The sequence below is a fragment of the Stegodyphus dumicola genome, chromosome 3, assembly GCF_044657685.1.
Source record: "Stegodyphus dumicola isolate Sdum_Otavi_A_Nest chromosome 3, ASM4465768v1".
NCBI classification, from domain to species: Eukaryota; Metazoa; Arthropoda; class Arachnida; order Araneae; family Eresidae; genus Stegodyphus; species Stegodyphus dumicola.
In genome coordinates this window covers 16,368,099-16,382,599 of record NC_140770.1, presented here as the reverse complement: position 1 = coordinate 16,382,599, position 14,501 = coordinate 16,368,099, and the positions used below count along the sequence as shown (strand labels likewise).

At 33.0% G+C, this 14,501-nt stretch overlaps 1 protein-coding gene across 4 annotated transcripts in view; it reads right to left on the bottom strand.

Annotated features, from left to right (window-relative positions):
- Window positions 1–14,501, bottom strand: part of gig (TSC complex subunit tuberin) — a 148,213-nt gene that overhangs the window by 94,538 nt on the left and 39,174 nt on the right. For 3 of the 4 annotated variants that reach the window (XM_085812599.1, XM_085812601.1, XM_085812600.1), the window contains exons 7-9: window positions 11,780–11,912; window positions 11,621–11,669; window positions 5,388–5,513 (exon numbers count right to left, since the gene is read on the bottom strand). In XM_085812599.1, coding sequence (XP_085668725.1) covers window positions 5,388–5,513; window positions 11,621–11,669; window positions 11,780–11,912 — 308 coding nt within the window. Of the gene's footprint in view, window positions 1–5,387; window positions 5,514–11,620; window positions 11,670–11,779; window positions 11,913–12,168; window positions 12,190–14,501 lie in introns of those variants that run through there. The other variant, XM_085812602.1, reaches the window with a different exon arrangement.

Here is a 14,501-nt window from a genome sequence, read left to right as displayed (position 1 = left end):
CATGTATTTAGAATGCATAGAGGAAACTGCACACTTTTTTTTCTTTAATAATATGAGTATTAATAATAAATGTAAAATGATATACATTATAAGGTCAGGGCTGGCATCAGAGCCATTATGGCAGAATTTTACAAGTTAGTGAAGCACTGAGAAAAGAATTTTAAGATTAGGGATTAGCCAATTTTTTAGAATTTAACACAGACACTAGGCAGGACTCATAGAGAACAATTCAGGACCTAAAGAGATTGCCTACCATTTATAATGTGCAGTGAGACATACACTGTCTACCAATAAGTACTTAGACACCTGCGATAGAAAAAGAAAAACAAAATTTATTCATTTTCAAATAGTTGATAGAGCCTCCCACAAGTGGCAAATATACAGCCTCAACCCTCCGGAGCATGCTTTCGTTAAGTCCTTGTATGACAGCTATTGGTATTTTCTTTTACTTGGCTTGGAAGAAGACACATAAATTCCTTCACTAATATCAGATAGTTGTTGCACTCTTAATTCAGTGATCTATCTCACCTCAGAGGTTCTCGAGAGGGTTCAGGTCTTGGCTTTGGGCAGGTCAGTCCATTCGATTAATTCCATTGTCAACATACTAATCCACAGTGGACCTCGCAACATGACAGCTGGCAATGTAATCTTGAAAGTAACATAGGCCTGGCCCATAAAACTACCACAACATAAGCACACTGTCATCCAAAATAGTACAGTCAAAACATTGAATTTACCATGAATTTGGACCAAGGTTTCAATCCATACCAGAAGAAACACACCCAGTTCATAATTTCAACTCCGCTGAACTTTACTCTGGGCAAAGTGCATTCTGGCAGGGGTTTCTAGAGGCAGACCACCAGCCCAGACTCTGCCATCCAAACAGTAGACAGTTAACTTTAATCTGTTGCTCCAGAGAACCTATTCCTCTGATCAATGGCTCACTGTTGACAAGCTTTGCACCACATTAACTGAGCAGCACTGATGGACTTTGTGATCAAAGGCAACCACACGATCACGAGAACTAAGCAGATGTGCTTCATTATGGTTGGTATCCATAGAAACAACAATCCTATTTGCCTTTTGAAACCCCTGGAGTATGTGGGCCATTGGTTGGATGTGGTTCTTCCGAATTTCTCTAGAACAGCACTCATTAGTCCCTTTTCCCAATGGGTTTTGCTGACTCAGGGCCATCCCGACAATCACCGCTCATCCTCCACTTCTCAATCACATAGGCCACTGTCATATTTGGGTAATTCAGCTTGCTCCTAAATGTCCCTTAAGAATCAACCATTTTTGTGATACCTGACTATTACACCTTCCTCGAAATCAGATAATTCTGCATTTCATGGCATCTTGCATGTGACTAATGCCAATGTTGTTCCTACACAAAATTTAATGACAGAAGGTGTGCGTATATCAAGACCATAGACACGGGCATTTCCATGGGTGTTCAAATACATTGTGGTATAATAAGATATATTTAAGATGGATATCTTAAAATGTCAGTTTTCAATTTCTTTATTAACAGAAAAATTTCTTTGTACAGATGCTTGCCCATGTAACAAGTTTAGAGACACATTTGCAATTTTTCACCTTGTGTCCAGTGAAAAGATGAGAAAATGCCAGATGAAATGTCAGAGGACTTTGCAGGAATATGTTAAAAGGATATATATAGAGAGGCCCTGAGTCAGCAAAACAAACTGGACCCATCTGATATATATATATATATATATATATATATATGATGTATATATAACAGAGGGTATATATATATATATATATATATATATGATGTATACATAATGATGTATACATATCAGAGGGTATATATATATATATATATACATCATATATATATATATATATATATGATGTATATATACACTGACTACCAATAAGTATTTGGACACCTATGCAAATGACGATATCTGCGGTCCTAAGGTACGTCACAGACTCCGTTGCTATGTATATCGTGTAGGAAACAGCATCGGCTTTAGTTGCATGCAAGATGCCTCGCAGTTCGGAGCTCTATGATTTCGAGAAAGGTATAATTATCGGGTATCACAAATGTGGCCGATCCTTAAGGCACATATCTAGCTATCTGAAGTACCCAAAATCGGCAGTGGCCTATGTGATTAAGAAGTGGAAGGTGAGCAGTAATTGTCAGAATGTGCCCCGAGTCGGCAGACCAACGAAACTGGGAGATAGAGACTGACAAGTGCTGTCCAGAGAAATTCGGAAGAACCGCACCCATCCGATGGCCCTCATCCATGAGGAATATCAACAGGCATCCAGGAGTATTGTTTCAATGAATACCATCCGTAAAGAAGCACATCTGCTTGGTTTCCATGGTCGTGCTGCTGCCCATAAGCCTTTGATCACAAAGTCCAACCGCGCTGCTCGGTTAATGTGGTGCAAAGCACATCGAAATTGGACCGTAGATCAGTGGAAACGGGTTCTTTGGAGTGACGAATCAAGGACTTTACTGTTTGGATGGCAGAGGCTGGGTTTGGCGTCTACCTGGAGAACGTCTCCTGCCAGAATGCATTGCGCCAACAGTCAAGTTCGGCGGAGGTGGTATTATGGTCTGGGCGTGTTTCTCATGGTATGGGCTGGGACCCTTGGTCCCCAGTCATGGTAGGCGCAACTCCGATGCCTACTGCACTATTTTGAATGACAATGTGCTTCCTACGTTGTGGCAGTTTTACGGGTTGGACCCCTGTTACTTTCAGGACGACAATGCCAGTTGTCATGTTTCGATTTTAACCAAGGCTTGGTATGGTGCCAATGGAGTTCATTGAATGGACTGGCCTGCCCAAAGTCCAGACCTGAACCCTATCGAAAACCTCTGGGACGAGTTGCATCGCCGAATTCAGGGGTGCACTACCCGTGCAAAATCGGTGAAGGAACTTCTATGTCTTCTCCAAGCAGAGTGGAAGAAAATACCACTAGCTGTCATACAAAGACTTTGCATCTACTATATATATGTAAAAGTATGCCCCGGAGGGTCCACGCTGTAATTACCTCTCGTGGAGGCTCTACCAACTTTTAATTTTGATTAAAGTTAGTTTTTCTTTTCTATCACAGGTGTCCACATACTTATTGGTAGTCAGTGTATATATCAGAGGGTATACATACACCCTCTGATATATATATATACATCAGAGGACTTTGCAGGAATATGTTAAAAAGATATATATATATATATATATATATAATACTTGTATCAGTCATCATTTTTTCAAAGAATGCAGTAGTACTTTTCGAAAGTATCTACTATATATATAGTATAAGATATAGTCATATATCTTATACTATATATATAGTAGATGCAAAGTCATATTTTTCGAAGTATGACGGACATTCTCTCGATGAAGTTCCACTCTTTGAAAGTCATTGGAATAAAAGAATGGAATTTCTTCTGTAAATATCAGACATAAAACTATCTCTTGATAGTAGATTAATTTAAACTTTTTTTTCTATTTATCTCTTGGTCGTACATTGAGTTGATTTTAACTTTCCTCCCCTCCCGTTCTTATTTCTAATTTCTCATTGTAAGAGAATCCTGTGACAACCATAAGCCCCTAACTGAAACTTTATTTGCATTGGCAGAACTAGGTTCGTACACTTTTTTCTCTTTGTTTTCAATATTAGATAGATCTTTTCTTGTAGTAATTTAGAAAAACCTATATTTCATCATGGGTCACAATGTATTTCCATTTATCTCCTGCTAAACAGTTTTCACACTGGGTTCTACAGTTTGTTCTGCGCAAAGCCACATGCCTCTATAAAATCTGCTCAATATTATTTTTTTAGATTGTCCAAGTTGTAAATCCTAGTTTACTGTTTTATTTATTGTTGCTAAGATGTATTTAAAACCTTTGCAGTTGATTTCTATGTTGGCAGATTTCCTCTTGCAACCCACTACTTTACAAACATTAGACACAGTACAGTAAGACCCCGCTTAACGCTGTTTCGGTTTAGCGCTCTTTTATTTCAACCCGGGGATTCTCCGAAATTGTGCGCAGCGCTAGGTTTCCAAATAACATATCCGAAACAGTATAGTTGTGTTTCTTGCTTGGTGGACGCATTTTTATCATTTGAAACATTTGTTGACATTATTGTAAGTTTAAATTTGTATAATACTATAACGATTAATACAGTGACAAATATTATGATTTTTAGTTTTTATCATGAGTGATAATAAAAAACAAGAAAAGAAAGCAACCAGAAAAAGCATTTCACTGGAAACTCAAATGCAAGTGATTAGAAGATTAGATTCTGGTGAACGTCAATCTCAAATTAGTGCTGCATTGATTTTGGCAACTTCAACAATAAGGACAATTCTTAAGAATAAAGAAAAAATATTGTCATCGGCAACTGCAACTACGTCAAGCTCTGCAACTAGAATTACCCGTTCTAGAAATAACATTATAGAGGAAATGGAAAAACGACTGTCTATATGGATTGACGACGAAATTGAACGCAATATGCCATTAAGCCAATCTATCATAATGCCTTCTTAACAAAAAGGCAGAAAATTGGAAACCCAGAATAGACTGAATGATCTGACTGAGAATTTTATTTGTTTTTAAAAGTATATGCGTTTATATTGTTTTTATTTTTGTAAGAAATAAGTGTTTGATTTTATTTTTATTAAAAAAAACATTATTAAATTTAATGCCTAACCATTTTTTATCCGTCTTCTCCTAACCCCATTATTTACATGTTAAGATAGCCTCACTTAGTGCTGTTTCGCATTACGCTCTACTTCGATGGAACGTATCCCCCGCGTTAAGCGGGGTCTTACTGTACATACCTTTTTGGGTATATGTTTGGAGTCTTCTTTTCATTCAGAAGTAATGATGATGGTTTTTTTCTTTTTGGATTAATGATTTTGCTTATTTTGCACTTAGAAATTTTAATATCATGCATTTCCCAACATTTTTTAAGTATGGAATAGGAATATTTCTCTTCAAGAAAGTGCAAAAACATATCCTTCAATCCATATCTTGTTTACATGCGATATTTTGAAAGAAGAATAAATTTAATAGTAGCAGATGATAACATTTCAAATAATAAGCTCTTGGCAGAAATTTTTATTCTAATTTTTTTCTTTTAATTCTTAGTCCAAATCATTTTAAATATACATAAACACCCTCTGCAAATGTCAGCAACTGTCACATGCAATGTAATCTGCATGGCTCAAAAATACCTATCAGATCCATCCAGTATCTTATTCAATCACTACAATCGTGTCTGACTGCAACTGATGCTATCAGAGACAATTATTCTGAATCTTAGTAGATGATTATAACAATGCTATTTGAGCAATATAATTATTTCCAAAATAAAAACAGAACTTACGAATAATAATAACATACCTTCCAACTGCACTGGGAGAATTTTTCAACATTTACTGTGAGGCACAGTGTACTAATAAAACATTGCAAAACATAACTAGGGAGATGACTATAGCAAAGGACAGCACCTAATACATTCAGGCTTTCCTGAAAACCAAACATAAAATTAGTTACACATATCTATGTGATAAAATAAATTATAATAGTAAAAATTAGCTTAGCAACAATCTTGTGTTTGGCATAGATTTAGCCAAAAACTCGATCAATTTCAAAGGTAACAGATTACAGACCTCGCTTCATCAGGAGCAAAGAAATCTGCAAGACTGAAAAGCAGTAGGCGTAACCATCATATTCATACTCTACAGCAGTAAAGCAAATGAGAAGAGAGCACCCTCTGCCGGCAAAATTAATTTAATTAATGAAAATTGAAAAATTAAACTAACAGAATTTTAAAAGCTTTAAGAAGGACTGGACTGGACTTAAAACCATTAACTAAATGAGATAAATCTTTGCCAATGCGAAAAGCTTCAAGAATATGCAATTCACCAATAGAAGCTTCTTGAATAATTTTTCAGATCCAAAGTGAAAATTATAATGGTCAAACACAAGGTTGTTGCTTTGTTAATTTTCTGTTTCACTTTGGCCCGTTTCTCTTCTCTTTTTTTTAATCATAACAGTATTTCAACACAGAAAAAAATTTAATTGAATAAGACTTGAAATTATTAATACACAATTTAGAATTGTTAGCTGTGTTTTTAAGACTAAATTTGAAACAATAGGAAGATTTTACAAATTAGAAAAAACATCATTTGACATGATTAATTAATCCACCAATTAATTCTCTGACGGTATTTTAACATATTCATGGCTCTAAAGTCTTATATGACCTTTATTATTGCAATTGTGGATTGCAGATATCTATTTCTAGTCACAAAAATGTTTTAAATAATATAAATACTATGGTATTTTTAAATTAAAATCAATTTTGTAAAAATCACAGAATCTTAACTTTTTATGCAATTCTAAAGTACATATAAGTTATATTTAGCACATTCTAAAAGTAAAATTAAAGTGTTTGACCTTCTAATGACAAAAATTGACCGAGATATTTAATTTCAAAATTTGAGAGACTTTTAGATGCTACACAGCCAAAAATATATCTATATTACTGTCCTTGAAAGGTACATTAGGAAACAAATTAAGATAATTCAAGGCTGATTTTCTTTCCATTTAATGTCATTCAATGATATTTCTTAATAATTTACTGTTACTTTTGTTATATATGTTATACCAAAAGAATTTTGACACAAGTAATTAATAAACTTCCAAATGCTAAAAACATGTTGATTATAACCACATACAGTTTAATCTCATAGTCGTACAATAAATAATAATTATAATAATAATTGGGTTAGAAATATTTTTCTTTATTTACGCAAATAATGACAAAAGTTAGTTATTTGCCAATGCTGAAGTTTGCCAATGTTTTCTAGAACACAAATAACATATAATTCTGTAAATAAGATTTCCTTTTTTTAAAAGAATTTGTTTTGATCAAAACTTTTCCTAATATCTCTTAATCTAAGAGTATCAAAAACTATTTCTAAACTGATATTTCATTTTTAGTTATGTACAAATTTAAATATCTTGCTCTTCAATTTGTGAACGTCTGTCTTTCAGAAAGCATGATCTCAGGCATTTAAAGTTTAATATCTCAGGCAATTTTTGTTGTATGGGAGGACAAATGTTTATGTTTATGTTTCTTAGAATGATTATAAATTTTCAATAAATATAACTATAAGTTCCAGAAGACTATATAAAATGTTAAGATATTTTAATTTTTCTGAAACTGATTTTTTAATTTCTAAATGGCAAAATATAAACATGCCTCGTTTAAAATATTTCTGTAATTAGAAGTATATGTCTGTGACCAATAGCAGTGAAAATAAAAGTAACATGAAGACTTTTATGGGCACACTGTGTCGAGGAACATGTACCTCTATGGTATTAAGGTATGTGGATAATCAATCAGCGAGATGGAAGAAAGAAATTAAAGTAACAAAACTGATGTTCCACAGTGGCAAACTGAGCATCATGTTTTTGAATGCTCATGAAAATGAAAGTTGTAGGTTGAAATTTATTGAAGACTTCATAGTAAATTAATATGCACATAATAAAATACTTTTCTTTATTTGCACAAAGTTTGGTGCTTCACACTAATCCCATAACATACTGTTTATCTTTTAACAAAGCTCTAACATAAAAATGTGAAACAGATTTTTTAAGTACACAGAATATGTGAACACTCAGTTTAATTCTACATTCTTTGTCAGAAAAGTTCCAGGAGAAAGGTCCTTAAAAAATAGAAAATTGCATTTACCAAGTAATGATCCTAGCCGCTATAAAGTAGTCCCCCTTGGCTATCAACACAACTGCCAACATTTCTGGAGATCTTAAAAACAAGCAGAAAAATCTTCAACTGCAATACTTGCAAGTTCATTTGCCACAGCCCGTTGGATGTCTGCAATAACCTTGATGCAGCTTTCCTTTCAATCACCTTTTCATTCATGGAAACAAAAAATCACAATAAGCTTTCTCACAAATATGGAATCACATCTGGCTCTGTCCAATAGTTCAGCTGAAATTCTTCGTCTTTCCTCTTTCTGTCCATCTGTTAGTGAGTGAGGAATTAGTTTGTGAGTGAGGGACTAGATCTTGCATTAAGTTTCCATCTCCCTAAATCTTCACATAAAATCTTACAACAAACATCACGATTTATAAAATCTAAGACAAACATCATGATTTAAATTCAGTTCTTTTGATATCATATGCACAGTTACACGACAGTCTTCTTGCAATAACTGCCTTACATGCTCCATGAATCGGTATCGGCTCTGGGATCGTCTTACACTGAATCTCGGCCTTTACGAAACCTTTTGTGCCACTCAAAAACACGATTTCTTGAAAGAGCTTCACCTGCATATGCTTGTTTAATGATGTTCCACATTTCACTAGGGGTTTCTCCAAGCTTAACACAGAACTTAATGTTTACTCTTTGCTCACAATCAGCATCCATTGTGTCGACTTAACAAATGCGACAACAATTCAAACAGTGCATTCCGAAGCACAGTCCTGCCACATAGTAAGTTTGTGCAGAAATACGGCTAAGGTCATGTCAATTAAGAATACATACCAGGTAACATAAAAACAAAATTTGTTCCTTTTTAACTTTTGTTTTCCTTGTTACCTAGTAAATTTGGGTGGAAACATGGTTAACAACAAGTAAGAATACATAGCAACATAAAAACAGCATTCATACTGGCCAACCTATGACACTCAAAAATCAGGAGATTTTTTTAAGAAATCAGGAGATTTTTCACAATGTTAAAAAGACTTTTTAAATGATAAAAATATAGTTTTTAATAATGAATTAACTTTAAATAGTAACTAATTCTTAAATGCAAGCAACACAAAAATACCTTACACATAAAAAACATTTTTATTACTTGCATCATTTAAGAAAACAAAAAAAAAAAAAAAAAAGGGGCACTTTAATCAGTTTTCGTACAAATGTTATAAACAGTGGCAGATTTTGCTTTCTTTAAGAAAGAAACTTCATAATTTTGTTCACAGCAACTGCCACGTAGGCCTGCTTTTGCTAATAAAAGTTTTTCTAATGTGTCATCACTAATATTAGATCTAAATTTAGTCCTCGGTTTCGCAACATTGAAAATCCTCTCACACTCTGCATTAACTATGGGGAACTGTCAAGATGGCCAACATAATTCTAGTTCACTATATTTTAAAATTCCATCAGCACCATTCAGTTTCCAATTAAACTTTACTGAAAACAAACTAAACAACAATTGGATACAGTTTTGAATTGGTATTATTGTTTCCATCCGTAGAGAGGCAGAACGGAGCTGTTTTAATACAATCAATAACTGAAGATTTATTTTTCAAAACAATTACACCTGTTTTGGTTCTTGTACTTGAGTATTTCTTACCGATTTCACTATCGAGAAACATTTTTCTAAATAAAGCTGCAGCGTGATCCGATGCATTCAGTGGCAGGTTGTGCTCCAGTAAAAAGGCAGAGAACAGACATTCTGCATTAATAACTTTTTGGTCCTTTGTTTCCAAAGAAAAATTTAATTTTGTTTTTTTCAAAACAACTCATGTTGTTCTTGTGTTTTTGTGTACGCACATGTTTGAGAACATCGCCCTTCCACCATGCGAAATCGAAAAATTGCAACAACAGGCGTCACACATCGCAAATTTATTACATTTCCTTGAGGAAATAACAGAAGGAAAGTCAACTGTGTACGATTTTTGAAACGTACACGAGTATTTCACCTTTCTCGCAGACATAACAAAAGATGATAATTTCTAAAACTATTTCTTGAAGGCACGTGTACTCACACAACTCAGGACAAAATGAACGAAATAACTAAAGAACACCCAAATAACAGCTTGTTTTGTCCTCATTGGCTAATATATGCCAAATGAAATGCAGTGGAGCTCAATGGCTATTGGAGAACTAAGTTATCTGATTCGCAAAGTTTTGTTTTAGATATAATCTAGAGAAAATTCAATTGCTTTCAGACATCCAAAATCACTTTTTTTTTTTTTTTGTTTTTTGTTCATATAACAAAGTATTAAGCCAAGTTCCATAAAAATCGTAAAAATTTTAAGAATAGGAAAAAGTCTGGAGAAATATATTGTAAATCGGGTTGGCAGGAGAGCGGTCGAAAATCAGGAGTCTCCCGCCTAAATCGGGAGAGTTGGCAACTCTGAACATTCGTTCCTTTTTAGTATGAAAACTCAGAAATTAAAAAAACTGTCTTGAAACTTTTCTGACAAAGGACGTATATGAAATTTTCTAAAAACATTTTTAAATAAATTATAACCTTTTTCATTCCAGGGATGAAACACACCTTTTTCTTTTTTGAAGAGTATATAAATATTAGAGAAAAAAAGTAATCTAATAATTTTAAAGGCTGCATATTAGGATGGAATATATTCAGAACATTTTATCCATATCCTCCTTCGTTCAAATCAGTTGTTAAATAATTTTCAATCAACTAGTACTCGAAAGAAAGTACACATACAGTAGAGCCCCGATTATCCAAATTTTGATTAACCGAAGTTCCTTGTTATCTGAAGTCAGTGCAATGAGTAAAAGTCAATAAAATAGCATTTCTCAAACGGTAAACAATCTGTAGGTTTTATTCAGTTTTAGCAATAACTCAAACTGTTAAGATAAAAACCCCATCGTTACCATGCTTGAGCTCGGCAGCCATGTTTCTTACACAATCTGATTGAAAAATCGGTTGGTTTTTAATTTCCGTACTGGAGCCAAAGTACACCTTGCACAAAAAAAAGGGGGGGACGGTTCTATATCTCCCATTCTACTGGACCAATTGTTGAAATTTAACTTGCATTTTCCACGTCTCGAAAGCACAACATTAAGTATGACAAGTAACCGTAAGTATTAAGTAACCGTAAGTATGACACAAACTCAAGACTCAGATAATGAAGAATTAGTGGCTATCGTAAACCAACTACAAGTTACAGAGGCAGTATCGAATGAAGATATAAATAACAGGATGCAAGATAATGAACAAGTTGAACTGTCAGATGAGGCCAGTGAAAATTTACACGTAATTACATTTACCTTATATTAGTCATTCATTAAGAAAATTCTGATAACAAAGACATGAGCTTTGCTCAAACCAAGATTAGTCAGACAGATGGCTTGAATGTGACTGAAAAGACACTGATCTATGCTGAACAGCAAGATGACATTTCACTAGTCAACAGTATAAAGTTGCAAAGTCTAAGGAATGTTGCAGTAAGGAAACAAGGCAGCACGCACAATGAAATAGAAGGCTGTGAGTGACATTTTTTTTTTTTTTTTTTTAATGTGTGATATGTTATGTATACTGTACAGCAAACTCATTTTATATTACAGATTCATGTTTTCAAGTTTACAGTGCATATCATATTTAGTTTGGCACATATATTTACATATTTAAACATACATATCTTTTATATTGCTATATACTTGCATGAATCCCGTATGTTAATAAATTCCCTATAGTATGTACAATAAGACAATAGTATTCTTTATGTCAATTTGTGTCATCCAAGCTTATGCTTATACGAGTTAGACTGTCCATATTAGCTCAGATTATCGGAGTTCTACTGTATTTCAGGAGCATAAAAACATATCAATTAATTAGAATATTTACTTGAATATCTTCTTCAGCTTTGGTTCTGGTGCACAAATCACATGTAGATCTTAAAAAAAAAAAAAAAAAAAAAAAAAAAAAAAAAAGAAGATCAAAATACTAATATTTTTCAGTTTAAAAACATATTAAAAACCATGAATAAAAAAAAGAAAAACTTACTTAATAAAGCCTGCAATAATTTCATCATCTAAATAAGCAGCATTAAATTTAATAACATTGGTTATTAAACGAAGGAATTCAGCAGTTTTTCCAGTAGCCATTATTTCAGGAAACCAACTAAGAAGGAAAGGTCCTGAAAAATTTTTGACAGTATTAACACAACTGTTATTGAATACAAAATGAAAAATATTTAAAATATGTTTATAGCAGGCTCTTCATTATAAGTAAATAAAAATACTGAACAAATCAGACACATTTACAAAATCTTAAAGGCAAACTGTAAAATTTAAATATTTATACTCGCAATTTGCTTTTAATAATGTATACACACGCACATATAAATACGCAAGAAAAAATATGCAAATTATATAATTTAAAAAGCCTCTTACTTGCTCATTTTTAATTTAGGTACTTCCTCTCTAATAATAACTTTCTTGAAACTGCGCCATGTCTGAAAATAATTCCGCATTATATCATCTTAAACTTCTGTATCTGTCTGCCTATAAGTTTTAATCAATCAGATTAATGAAAAATTTTACTATAAATACCGTTGCAATTCAACTAACCATCTTCTTTCTCTGCCTATGCTTGCTAGCTAAAGAACATCTCTTGCTTGGCTGCTGTCAAAAATGTAATGTGTCATCATCAAAATTGTGGGATGTGCCATGTCAAAGGGCAATCAGCAAGTAATAAAGAGACATTTTGATTATCAAGTGATTTTGTGATTCTTCAAAAGTTCTCCACATCTTCTACTACATAATTGATATTTTCAGTGACCTTCTTACCTTCATACACTCGTGACTGCAAGATAATGTCTTCTCTAGTCCTCATATCAAATTACTGTAAGGATCTAAATTATACCATCATATATTGGGTTGCTCGGAAAGTAATTTTGTTTTCTTCCATGAAAATGAAAGATTTTCTTACAGCGAATAAATATTTTATTGAATTATATATTGGCCATTCTAATCCAATATCTTTTGGCATCTTTCTGGTAATAGTATGAGTTCACGCTCATTAATGTTTTTTCTTTGCTGGCAAAAAACTGATCCAGGTGATTTTTGGCCTCATCATTTGAAGTAAAGATTTACCATCTAAAAATTTTGCAGAGACCAGAACAAATAATAATCAAAAGATGCCATATCTGGAGACAACAGTGTATGTGGCAGTATATCCCATCCAAACTATAAAAGCTTTTGGCGAGTTACTAAACTTGTACGAGGTCTAGCATTATCTTGGCAGAACACTACACCTTTTCTATTGATAAGTTCTGGCCTTTTCTGTTTAAGTGAATCATTCAGTTTGTCCAGCTGATGACAGTACACTTAAAAATTTATCCTCATGCTGTTTGGTAGAAGTAAAAAAAAAAAAAAAAAAAAAAAAAAAAAAAAAAAAAAAACACCTTTGAAATCCCAAATGGATAGCATCACGTTTTTTGATGAATATCAGCTTTTGAAGTGCTTTGAGCCGGTTCATCTTTTTTGCTCCATGACTTCTCACATTTACCATTGTTGTAGACAACCCACTTCTCGTCCCCAGTGATGATATGGATCATTTTCTTCATGTTTGAGAAGCAAATCACAAATATAAATGTAACAGCACAAATTTCTTTCCGTGAGAACATGAGAAACCCATATGTTGAGGTTTGAGATTAAAGACAGGCATTTCAAATGATCATGAACGGTTGAATTTGATAAATTTAATCTCTCAGCCATCTCATGAGTTGTTATATTGTGTCTTCATGAGCTTTAACTGGCCTTTCAGAATATGGTTCATCTTCAAGGGCAAAATTGCCAGATCTAAATTTTGCAATCCAGTTTTGGCACTGGCTTTCTGTCAGAACATTCAATACATATCAGATGTTTTTTCCTACTTTGAACAGCATTTTACCTTTTGGATAGTAAAAACGTAAAATATGCCGAAAATGATACTTTTCACTTTCCATATTTCAAAGTGCACCAACCAAAAACTACTGCATAGAATCAATCAAACTTGCTATATTAGCTGTCAAAGAAAGCCTTGCTATATTAGCTGTCAAAGAAAGCCTTGCTACATTAGCTGTCAAACTATATAATGATTATACGACTTAAGTGTGAAGTTTCTGTGAAAAAATACACTTTAGAATCCAATAGAAAAAAATTTAAATTACTTTCCAAACAACCCAATACATATATAAATATAATTCTCAGTATACCTATCATCTATCTCTCTCTCTCTATATATATATATATATATCAACTTAAAACATCTAAAGTTAAAAGTAAATTGGTTATTTTGAATTGTTTAGATTTTATGTTTATGCCCTTTACAAGGATGCAATATTAATATTGTTGAGAAACTGCCTTGCTTTGACTCCAATTGACTTTCAACTTTACATGTTTTAGTTTATTTTACTTCAATCCTGCAGCTGAAATTTGTTTTTAATTTTGCCTCTTACTAGGTTTTTTTATGTATCTATCTATCTATACCTATATAGATATATAGGAATATAATTCTGAATATATATATACCCCATGCGTATGAATGTTGAGCCCTTTCATGATCTAAATTTTTTTTTAATTATTATTTTCTCATGTTTACATACATATAAAAGAAAATTTAGTTCAAAACTGTGAAAATAATCTTACCTACTAATTAACTAATTATAACAAATATTACCTACTAATTATAACTGACTACTAATTATATTATTAACTACTAATTATAACTTTAAAAAATGTTA